Source organism: Dermochelys coriacea, chromosome 3, assembly GCF_009764565.3.
Source record: "Dermochelys coriacea isolate rDerCor1 chromosome 3, rDerCor1.pri.v4, whole genome shotgun sequence".
Taxonomy (NCBI): Eukaryota; Metazoa; Chordata; order Testudines; family Dermochelyidae; genus Dermochelys; species Dermochelys coriacea.
The window spans coordinates 130,478,713-130,491,109 of record NC_050070.1 but is presented as its reverse complement, the minus strand read 5'-3'; the positions used below and the strand labels follow the sequence as shown (position 1 = coordinate 130,491,109).

General features: G+C 39.1%; 1 protein-coding gene across 2 annotated transcripts in view; it reads left to right on the top strand.

Annotated features, from left to right (window-relative positions):
• Positions 1–12,397, top strand: part of WDR27 (WD repeat domain 27) — a 231,932-nt gene that overhangs the window by 35,190 nt on the left and 184,345 nt on the right. For both annotated transcript variants that reach the window (XM_043511323.1, XM_043511324.1), the window contains 4 exons: positions 5,827–5,878; positions 6,575–6,645; positions 7,655–7,769; positions 8,449–8,581. In XM_043511323.1, the coding sequence (XP_043367258.1) occupies positions 5,827–5,878; positions 6,575–6,645; positions 7,655–7,769; positions 8,449–8,581 (371 nt within the window). The remainder of the gene's footprint in view (positions 1–5,826; positions 5,879–6,574; positions 6,646–7,654; positions 7,770–8,448; positions 8,582–12,397) is intronic.

Here is a 12,397-nt window from a genome sequence, read left to right as displayed (position 1 = left end):
AGTAATAATAATAGGGCTCAGATTTTCCTAGATGCGATAGCTGATGGATTCCTTCATCAAGTAGTTGCTGAACCGACTAGAGGGGATGCCATTTTAGATTTAATTTTGGTGAGTAGCGAGGACCTCATAGAAGAAATGGTTGTAGGGGACAATCTTGGCTCAAGTGATCATGAGCTAATTCAGTTCAAACTAAATGGAAGAATTAACAAAAATAAATCTGCAACTAGGGTTTTTGATTTCAAAAGGGCTGATTTTCAAAAATGAAGGAAATTAGTTAGGGAAGTGGATTGGACTGAAGAACTTATGGATCTAAAGGTAGTGGAGGCCTGGGATTACTTTAAATCAAAACTGCAGAAGCTATCGGAAGCCTGTATCCCAAGAAAGGGGAAAAAATTCATAGGAAGGAGTTGTAGACCAAGCTGGATGAGCAAGCATCTTAGAGAGGTGATTTAAGAAGAAGCAGAAAGCATACAGGGAGTGGAAGATGGGAGGGATCAGCAAGGAAAGCTACCTAATTGAGGTCAGAACATGTAGGGATCAAGTGAGACAGGCTAAAAGTCGAGTAGAGTTGGACCTTGCAAAGGGAATTAAAACCAATAGTAAAAGCCATATAAATAAGAAGAAAACTAAAAAGGAAGAAGTGGGGCCGCTTAACACTGAGGATGGAGTGGAGGTTAAAGATAATCTAGGCATGGCCCAATATCTAAACAAATACTTTGCCTCAGTCTTTAATAAGGCTAAAGAGGATCTTGGGGATAATGGTAGCATGACAAATGGGAAGGAGGATATAGAGGTAGATATTACCATATCAGAGGTAGAAGCGAAACTGAAACAGCTTAATGGGACTAAATCGGGGGGCCCAGATAATCTTCATCCAAGAATATTAAAGGAATTGGCACCTGAAATTGCAAGCCCATTAGCAAGAATTTTTAATGAATCTGTAAACTCAGGAATAGTACCGAATGATTGGAGAATTGCTAATATAGTTCCTATTTTTAAGAAAGGGAAAAAAAAGTGATCCGGGTAACTACAGGCCAGTTAGTTTGACATCTGTAGTATGCAAGGTCCTGGAAAAAAATTTTGAAGGAGAAATTAGTTAAGGACATTGAAGTCAATGGTAAATGGGACAAAATACAACATGGTTTTACAAAAGGTAGATCGTGCCAAACCAACCTAATCTCCTTTTTTGAAAAAGTAACAGATTTTTTAGATAAAGGAAATGCAGTGGATCTAATTTACCTAGATTTCAGTAAGGCATTTGATACCGTGCCACATGGGGAATTATTAGTTAAATTGGAGAAGATGGGGATCAATATGAACATCAAAAGGTGGATAAGGAATTGGTTAAAGGGGAGACTGCAACGGGTCCTACTGAAAGGCGAACTGTCAGGTTGGAGGGAGGTTACCAGTGGAGTTCCTCAGGGATCGGTTTTGGGACCAATCTTATTTAATCTTTTTATAACTGACCTTGGCACAAAAAGTGGGAGTGTGCTAATAAAGTTTGCAGAAGATACAAAGCTGGGAGGTATTGCCAATTCGGAGAAGGATCGGGATATTATACAGGAGGATCTGGATGACCTTGTAAACTGGAGTAATAGTAATAGGATGAAATTTAATAGTGAGAAGTGGAAGGTTATGCATTTAGGGATTAATAACAAGAATTTTAGCTATAAGTTGGGGACGCATCAATTAGAAGTAACGGAAGAGGAGAAGGACCTTGGAGTATTGGTTGATCATAGGATGACTATGAGCTGCCAATGTGATATGGCTGTGAAAAAAGCTAATGCGGTTTTGGGATGCATCAGGAGAGGCATTTCCAGTAGGGATAAGGAGGTTTTAGTACCGTTATACAAGGCACTGGTGAGACCTCACCTAGAATTCTGTGTGCAGTTCTGGTCTCCCATGTTTAAAAAGGATGAATTCAAACTGGAGCAGGTACAGAGAAGGGCTACTAGGATGATCCGAGGAATGGAAAACTTGTCTTATGAAAGGAGACTTAAGGAGCTTGGCTTGTTTAGCCTAACTAAAAGAAGGTTGAGGGGAGATATGATTGCTCTCTATAAATATATCAGAGGGATAAATACAGGAGAGGGAGAGGAATTATTTAAGCTCAGCACCAATGTGGACACAAGAACAAATGGGTATAAACTGGCCACCAGGAAGTTTAGACTTGAAATCTGACGAAGGTTTTTAACCATCAGAGGAGTGAAGTTTTGGAATAGCCTTCCAAGGGAAGCAGTGGGGGCAAAAGATCTATCTGGCTTTAAGATTCTACTCGATAAGTTTATGGAGGAGATGGTATGATGGGATAATGGGATTTTGGTAAGTAATTGATCTTTAAATATTCAGGGTAAATAGGCCAAATCCCCTGAGATGGGATATTAGATGGATGGGATCTGAGTTACTATAGAAAATTCTTTCCTGGGTATCTGGCTGGTGAATCTTGCCCATATGCTCAGGGTTTAGCTGATTGCCATATTTGGGGTCGGGAAGGAATTTTCCTCCAGGGCAGATTGGAGAGGCCCTGGAGGTTTTTCGCCTTCCTCTGTAGCATGGGGCATGGTTGACTTGAGGGAGGCTTCTCTGCTCCTTGAAGTCTTTGAACCATGATTTAAGGACTTCAATAGCTCAGACATGGGTGAGGTTTTTCATAGGAGTGGGTGGGTGAGATTCTGTGGCCTGCGCTGTGCAGGAGGTCGGACTAGATGATCAGAATGGTCCCTTCTGACCTTAGTATCTATGAATCTATGACTTTTACTAAAAATACCATGACTAAATTGTAGCCTTAATTATGGATTGATTATATTGGTTACTTAAGAATTCCCAGTTACCACTTTAGGGTTGACAGGTTCTTGTCCGAAGATCAGGCCCAATATTGTTGATATTATTTTATAGTTGGGAACTCTTCTATATTTACAAATTATTTATTAATGCATTTAGCACAGTAACAAACACACCAACTCAGTAAGGTAGATAGAGATGCTACAGAATGTATATCTGCATGTCCATATACTCTCACCATCTCTTGCAGAACAATCTGAAATGCTAGCTGTCATCTTCTTCATCATCATCTTTCCCCCTCATCACCAGTGTCCATCATTCTGGCACCTCCCCAAGGGCTACATCTTTCTCCTAGTGCTTGTGGGCAGGGATGCAACTTTTATAATAAGTTATGTTGACACCACTATATTTGATGCATATTCAGTAGGGGTTTTCCCCATCTTCTTTAATTGTATTTCCTCACCTTACCACTGTTGGAGTGTCCTCCTATAGGGTAGTATATCAGTAATCTCAACATATTATCATATATGTCAATTCACTGCCATGGCCCTTCTGTGGTTAGTTATCCGTGGATGTAACCTATGTATCTGTTATGTACATCAGTTCGTTGCCATGACACTCTTGTGGTTGGACTCATGTTTCTGTGGTCAAAAATTCACTTAGCACTCCAATTTCATCTCCCTAATACTTGGGCTTTCCGTTAGGCCATTTGTCTGTCCAAAGGTTACAGGCCTCAAGCCTTTAGCTTCCTCAGTTAGCATATGTCTTTCAGGATACAGGCAAGTTGGTTTCTTGCATCATTTCTGAATATAATAAAGTCAAGCTAGCCCTTTATGCTACAGTCCTCCCTTTGATAGGGGTCATTGTTAATGAACCTATCACATAAATTTAGTGTCTACCCCTTTGTTTAAAGCCTGGCTTTTTACATAACATACTAGATACAGGTAGAGGAGAATTGCCACCTGCCCAATTAGTATATGTGCCTTTGTCATGTAACAAAATTTTGACCCTGTGACCCTGCACTTCATATGACCAAAATAATATATTTTTGATAATTGATTATTACAGTACTGGAATTTTCACTATTAAGTATTATTCACTATATGTCATCCTTCTGATAAGAGCCTCTTACTTGGTTAGTCTGGTAGGCTACCAATGATGATAACGAGAGATTCTGCTGGTACCTTCCTTCTGGCCACACAGCAGTGTGTTCATCTCAAACATATTGTATCTGTCAATGTACTGATACCCCTTTTCATAACAACAGGCCGTCGGTGGAATTTTGGGTTATAAACTACCAGAGGAGGTACATTGGTGAATTCATTGTAGACATTGTCTTTAAGATGACCTATTACTTCATCATGCATCCAATGAAGTGAGCTGTAGCTCACGAAAGCTTATGCTCAAATAAATTTGTTAGTCTCTAAGGTGCCACAAGTACTCCTTTTCTTTTTGCTATTGTGTGGATGACTCCCAAGTGACTGAACACATCGTTACCAGATTGAACATGACCAAGAGGTCTTGGATGGGACACACAAGGTTTTTCCATGATGTAATCTTAGTTAAATAAGAATTTTAATTAGTGAACAGTGTCACAGACCCCATACCTGATCAGTAGCAGTCTGACTTTATAAGCTTCCACAGAGCGGTCACTACTCGCTTCTCCACTGTCAGTGGAGCTCTCATTTTAGTGTCACTGCACCAGAGGGCTGGGCGAGCTCCTTGCACGCTTCCAGGAAAGTGGCCTTGCGCATCCCAATGTTTTGGAGCCAGTGTTCGCCATAACAATGCGACCCCACCAGTCAGTGCTTAGTTCTTGAGACAAGAACTGGTGCTTCACTGTGTTCAGCTGCTCCGCGACTGCCAGCAGCAACCAGGAATTGTTTCTTTCCATGGTTTCCAGCAGGGCTATTTGAAAAGAATTGTCATATTCTGCATGGTGATTCCTCTGGCGGCTCTGGAAATACTGCAGAATCAGGCGCTTGGTGTTTGTAATAGTGAAGAGAACTGTGCAGGATTCATGCTTCTGTAGAGATGGTGAATGTGCAGGTTTGATAGGCTTTTGAAAACAGGCGCGAAATATGGGATGTAGAAGAAATTAGGGGAGGGAGAAAACTGCATCATGGGACGTTCACACCATGTTCCCAGTCACCCCTGTGGAATGTTTTTCTCCCATGAGGCTTGCAGACTCTTTCCAAAACACCAGATAGTGAGTTGAACAGTGGGATAGCTACCCAAGGTAATTCTCTGCATCAATAAAAGCACTGATAGTGATGACGAGCTCCACCGACACAAGGACCGTAGCATGGACGTGCACAACCAACTTCATTACTGTGGTGATTGTATGTTAATTTGACTTAGCTAAGTTGACTTAATTTTGCAGTGTAGACATGCCCTGAGTGTTCTAGTGAAAATTGTTTTTTGATTTAGCTGAGTTAGGAAACTTTGAAAATTGTATTTTGCAGTAAAATTTTAACCATAATGTGCTATGTCATTTCTTACGGAAGCTTGTGACTTGTATTTGTGCATGGCTAGCTTAGGCTTTGTCAGTACCCAAAAGTTGTACTAATTTTAATTAAATTGTTTTAGAAACTGGTTAAACTGGTGCAAGTTCCTTATGTGGCCACTCTGAAATCAGTTTGAATGTGTTTATGTTGATTTAGCTTAAATTGATAAGGATATGACATAAGTTAAATGTATAAAGCATTCTTAAACCCATTTAAATATATCCACACAAGAGGATAGCACTAATTTAATTAATCAGTTTCTAAAATGATTTAGTTAAATTGGTAAAACGTGTGTGTAGACAAGGCTTAAACTGTGTAGTGAACAAATACATCTCATAAGGAGCATGTTGAACAGAATCCTGCCTAGTCATTGCCTTTTTTAATGTTTGTGTTTCTCTAGATTCATCCCTTGATGTAGTTTTTTAGTTTGTCAGTTTGCAGTGTTGTACTTTTTACTTCAGACATAATTTTTTCTTGTTTTATTTTTCATAATTATCTAAATAAATATTTACATTTTAATGTATGTTTTTTTCCAAAGGTTTGGGACTATTGTACTGGATTGCTAATATACCAATCAGCAGTGTTAACAGGTATGGTTTTCTTTCTTTGTATGCCTGCCTTTGAAAGGAAAGCATCTTGCACATTAAGAAAAAAATAAGTGTTCACCTTTGTGAGTTGATATACTCAAAATAGCACAGTTAGCCAGTAAATACTAGGGCCATAATTTGCAAACTTGAAGTCAGTGGGAACTGCAGCATCTCTGAAAATTTGGATTTAGTGCCAAGTTAGAAATTTTGGCCTACTTGCATAAAATATAACTTGCCTAACTAAAGGTATTGCATATGCACATTTTATCGGTGTTGGTATTAATGACATGCTTGAATTAGTGCCGTCTCATTTAGTACATATAAGTATTTTATGTTATACTAATCCCCATTATATCTGAGCCCCTTTTCTTGTCATTCATCAGATGTTATGTTTGGCACAAGGGAACCTTCCCATTTTGTGTGCATACTGTAATAGCTTTTACATAAAGGCTGTGTTAATATTTTTTTAGGACAATCACAATACATGGCATTTCCATGTTATTTATGCTCATTTTTATTCTAATTAGGATACACATGATGAAAAGAGCTGTTTTGTTTTCTTTTGTCACAATTTGAGAAGGCACGTTAGCATGTGCTTATGTTCCATTGACTGAATTGGGAGCATATTTTAAAATATAAAACCTGATTTATGTGTACTATAAAAATAACTGCGTGTATATATATATATATATTTTACAGCATTTCCTTTGCTAAGTCTGTTCATTGATGAAGAAAATAAACAGATTATTACAGGATGTTCTGATGGGCAGGTGAGAATCAAGCAAATACTGTAAATATTAATTTTTGTCAAAATATCAAAACATTTAAGAACATCCTGTGTATAAGGAAGTGTCTCAATCTCTCTATTCGGAATTGTTACAAAGACAACTTTAATTAGCATAATTCACTGCTCTGAACCTTAATTGTTTTGATTACTGATGGCATAGAACTGAGCTTTAAAACTAAATGGAAAAACTTTTCTAAATACATTGGTAAAGCTGTCTAAAATCACATATCAGTAAAAGAATATACTGTGTATGCAGATTGAGAAGTTGCAAGTTTGTTTTAAAATGAGGTGTGAAAATCAATTAATTTTTTTTATTTATTGGCCAATCAGTATGACTTTCAGTCTAAACTAGAAGTATTATATGGGCGTGTCTTGCTGGGAATCCTTGCAAATTGAGATCTGTGGTAATCTGTAGTTCAGTCAATCTTTAAGATTTTTTTTTTTTAAAAAACATCTTGCTGTAGCCATAAAACGCTTTATTCACCCACTGCACCAGTTCAGAGGAGTGTGGAGAAAATGGAAGGCTAGACTGTTGTAGTGTCTAGAAAATGTAAGCAATAAAGGACATATATGAGCCGATGAGATATCACACGCAAAGTTTTCAAAGGTTTCTGTAACATTTTATAATCATTTCAAAAAGATGATGGGGGAGATTTTCAAAGGTACAAATAGGAGTTAGATACCTAACTCCCATTGAAAGTCAATGGCGATTAGGCTTCTAACTGCCTTCTGACCTTTGAAAATCTTCCTTGCTATTGTTAAAACATTAGTACATGTGATTGACTCTTTGTGTTATAAATTCTGCACTTGTGAAATTAAAATTTCCTAAAATGTGCTGTTTAAACAATGAGATGCTCCAGTGTGAGAGTTAAATGGTATTAATTTGTTAATTAGGCTGATAAACTTGAGACCAAACACTCCACACTGTGCATGAGTATTATCGTCAGTGTCGAAAAACTGATGCTGTGACTGATTCTGTCGTCCTCCTTCAGCTTTGGATCTTCAGTTTGCTCAGTGGACACCAGTACCGTTGTGTGGTACATATAAACTTGAAGAAAGAGCAAGATAAATTCTACAGCAAAACTGGAAAATCTAGACAACAATTAGGTATTGTGATGTTTCTAGAACACTTTTCTATGTTATGCTTTAATTCATATTGTATGCTACTGAATGTATTCTCTTTATAACCACCATTAGTTGAATTCTGCCCTCAGATTTTCATGTACAACTCTCACTGAATTCAATAGGAGTTAAGCACGTGTATCTAGAAGAACAAAGCTAGCCCTTTGTATATGTATATCAAATGCTGTATTTTGTGGATTAGATACTGTTCTCATTGAAATCAGTGAGAGGTTTGCCAGAGGCTTCAAAGGAGAGCGGAATTGTGTCCTGTTGAGTTATTCATCACTTGTATAACTGGAATAAACATTTGTTAATTCCTCTAAAAGTTCAAAGAATCTTTATTTTTGCTATTTACTTTTCCTCCCACATCAGTGTCTCTGTGTCATAGTGACTGTTTCCATCTGATAATGACAGGACTAGGTTTCTGAGACCAGTCACCCTAAAATAGCAAAATAGAGTGGCATTGTGTCAGAGAGGGATGAGGTGTTTCTAGTGTGCTGGCTCTGGTAATTCCATCTGCTGAAGCAAAGGCCTCTAAATGTGATCCCTCTTCATGCTAGTACATTGCGCTACCACTGAGTTACCCTTTTATTTCTTTATTCCATTTCAGTCACTTTTGATCCATTTCACTAGTCTGATAATAGTCAGTGTCTATCTTCTTTAGATCAAATACAGAAGTTTTCTAAGCTGTACAGCACCAATGACATGAGACCAGAAGAAACAGTGGAAACAACATTGCCAGTCCTCAGAATTGAACACTGTGACCAATCAATAAATTTAGGCAAAGAAGAAAACTTGTAAGTGCAATAAATTATCATTGACTATATGACTGAAAACCATGCCTAGCAATTTGATTTGGCTTTCAAATTACTTCCACTGCAGGCTATTCTAATTTCATGTTACAATAGTAACATTAGTTTGTTCATTCAGTGAAATGCAAGCCCTAGTAATTTATTCTTTCTTAAGTGGCATATACAAAATAATGTACAAAATACAAAATTAGCTTCTACTCTGAAAAGTAATTCTTTTTTTTTTTTTAAGAGGTATTGTGAGATTCCATGTTTATCATCTCTCTATTTCCAAATCAACAGTACTCTGTTTGCAGATTAAAAATAAACAAACTTTTTACAACTACCAGCACTGCAAACTCATCTTGGAATCTAAAAGTCATGCTTGGTTCTTTCCTTCTCATGCATTGCTGACAGTGAGAAAAGTTCTCCAGGCCAAATTGTGCCCATGGCAACACTTGTATAATCTCTTTGCTTTCAGTGGGGTTGTAAGGGTGTAACTCATTGGCCTTGCAGTTGGACTCTGTAAACTATTTTGTTGATGTACAAAAAGGAATAGAATCCAGCTGCCTTTCTGATAGTTTTATTTGCTCTGTTAGGTTACCAGCAGTGAAAATAAGCTTTTGCTAAATTTTATCTCTAAAGTTAGCAGCAAAGACTCTGAATATAGACAGGGAGCACATCTGTGGAGTAAGAGGGTGCCTGCTGGACACAGTATTTAGAGTTCAACCACACTTAAAGGGCCTGAGGCAAACTGGAAAAAGCAAGACAATAAGTAATAGTCAAGCTTGCTATTCAGGTTCTCCTTGTTTATGTCAAAAATGTTCAGGGGTCAGACCTGTTGTAATCTTATGTTTCACCTATGCAGCAGTATATAGGAAATGTCAAATTAAAGATGAAGAGGCAGCCTAATTTAATTTCTTCTGTCAGTTACAGTCATGGAATGTTGGTGTAGAGGGCTTCTACATCCATAGTGGCTAGGATGGTGTTTTTAGGAAGATCACCAATGGACTGTAGTTTCCTCAGGAAGTCAGTGGTGTCTCGAAGATAGCTGGGAGTGCTGGTAACGAAGGGCCTGAGGAGGGAGTCTACATAGCCAGACAATCCTGCTGTCAGGGTGCCAATGCCTGAGATGATGGGGCGTCCAGGATTTCCAGGTTTATGGATCTTGGGTAGCAGATAGAATACCCCAGGTCCTGGCTCCAGGGGTGTGTCTGTGCGGATTTGTTCTTGTGCTTTTTCAGGGAGTTTCTTGAGCAAATGCTGTAGTTTCTTTTGGTAACTCTCAGTGGGATCAGAGGGTAATGGCTTGTAGAAAGTGGTGTTGGAGAGCTGCCTAGTAGCCTCTTGTTCATACTCTGACCTATTCATGATGACGACAGCACCTCCTTTGTCAGCCTTTTGATTATGATGTCAGAGTTGTTTCTGAGGCTGTGGATGGCACTGTGTTCTGCATGGCTGAGGTTATGGGGTAAGCGATGCTGCTTTTCCACAATTTCAGCTCGTGCACGTCACGGCTAACCTGGTGGCAGAACTTTGTGACTTTGTCCTGACCCATAACTATTTCACATTTGGTGACAATGTATACCTTCAAATCAGCGGCACTGCGATGGGTACCCGCATGGCCCCACAGTATGCCAACATTTTTATGGCTGACTTAGAACAACGCTTCCTCAGCTCTCGTTCCCTAATGCCCCTACTCTACTTGCGCTACATTGATGACATCTTCATCATCTGGACCCATGGAAAAGAAGCTCTTGAGGAATTCCACCATGATTTCAACAATTTCCATCCCACCATCAACCTCAGCCTGGACCAGTCCACACAAGAGATCCACTTCCTGGACACTACGGTGCTAATAAGCGATGGTCACATAAACACCACCCTATATCGGAAACCTACTGACCGCTATTCCTACCTACATGCCTCTAGCTTTCATCCAGATCATACCACTCGATCCATTGTCTACAGCCAAGCGCTACGATATAACCGCATTTGCTCCAACCCCTCAGACAGAGACAAACACCTACAAGATCTCTATCATGCATTCCTACAACTACAGTACCCACCTGCTGAAGTGAAGAAACAGATTGACAGAGCCAGAAGAGTACCCAGAAGTCACCTACTACAGGACAGGCCCAACAAAGAAAACAACAGAACGCCACTAGCCATCACCTTCAGCCCCCAACTAAAACCCCTCCAACGCATCATCAAGGATCTACAACCTATCCTGAAGGACGAGCCATCGCTCTCTCAGATCTTGGGAGACAGACCAGTCCTTGCTTACAGACAGCCCCCCAATCTAAAGCAAATACTCACCAGCAACCACACACCACACAACAGAACCACTAACCCAGGAACCTATCCTTGCAACAAAGCCCGTTGCCAACTCTGTCCACATATCTATTCAGGGGATACCGTCATAGGGCCTAATCACATCAGCCACACTATCAGAGGCTCGTTCACCTGTGCATCTACCAATGTGATATATGCCATCATGTGCCAGCAATGCCCCTCTGCCATGTACATTGGCCAAACTGGACAGTCTCTACGTAAAAGAATGAATGGACACAAATCAGACGTCAAGAATTATAACATTCAAAAACCAGTTGGAGAACACTTCAATCTCTCTGGTCACTCGATCACAGACCTAAGAGTGGCTATACTTCAACAAAAAAGCTTCAAAAACAGACTCCAACGAGAGACTGCTGAATTGGAATTAATTTGCAAACTGGATACAATTAACTTAGGCTTGAATAGAGACTGGGAATGGATGAGTCATTACACAAAGTAAAACTATTTCCCCATGGTATTTCTCCCTCCCACCCACCCCCCACTGTTCCTCTGATATTCTTGTTAACTGCTGGAATTAGCCTACCTGCTTGTCACCATGAAAGGTTTTCCTCCTTCCCCCCCCTGCTGTTGGTGATGGCTTATCTTAAGTGATCACTCTCCTTACAGTGTGTATGATAAACCCATTGTTTCATGTTCTCTGTGTGTGTGTATATAAATCTCTCCTCTGTTTTTTCCACCAAATGCATCCGATGAAGTGAGCTGTAGCTCACGAAAGCTTATGCTCTAATAAATTTGTTAGTCTCTAAGGTGCCACAAGTACTCCTTTTTCTTTTTGCGAATACAGACTAACACGGCTGCTACTCTGAAACCTATCCTTAATGTTGTAAGTGTAGCTTTTAATTTCATTACCTTTCTTTTTTTAAAGAACTTTTCCACTGACATCCCACTGAAATTGATTGAAAGTGATTTAATTACTGCTGTGGCTGTACGTTGATGTAATTTAGGTTGACTTAATTTTGTAGTATAGACTTGCCCTGAGGGTATTAAGTTCTAACAAATCTTGAGGGTTTTTTTTATAAAAGAAGTCATATGCCTATAGAAGTCTAAATATATTAGAACAACATTGTAAGCTTTATCAACCAAACTTGTGTTAGTATCCAAAAACTATATCAGGTGTGAAAGTCCTATTTTTCATAAAACCATGTTGATTGGTATTAATTATGTTACCATCCTTTAATTCAACTCTTAGTATCCTATAGTGGACTTTCCATTTCTCCTTGGATTGATGTCAGACTAATTTGCTTATGATTCCCTTGGTCATCCCATTTTAAATATTACTATAATATTAGCTTTTTTCCAGGATTCTTGAACTTATCCAGTGTCCAATGATATGTTAAAACTGGCATTAATGATTCAGAAAGCTCTTTTGGCTAATTCTTTTAATATTCTTGGGTGTAAGTTGTTCAGTCCTGCTGATTTAAAAATGTCATGGGAAAAGCATATCTCTAGTCACCGGGCTTTGCCCCTGCC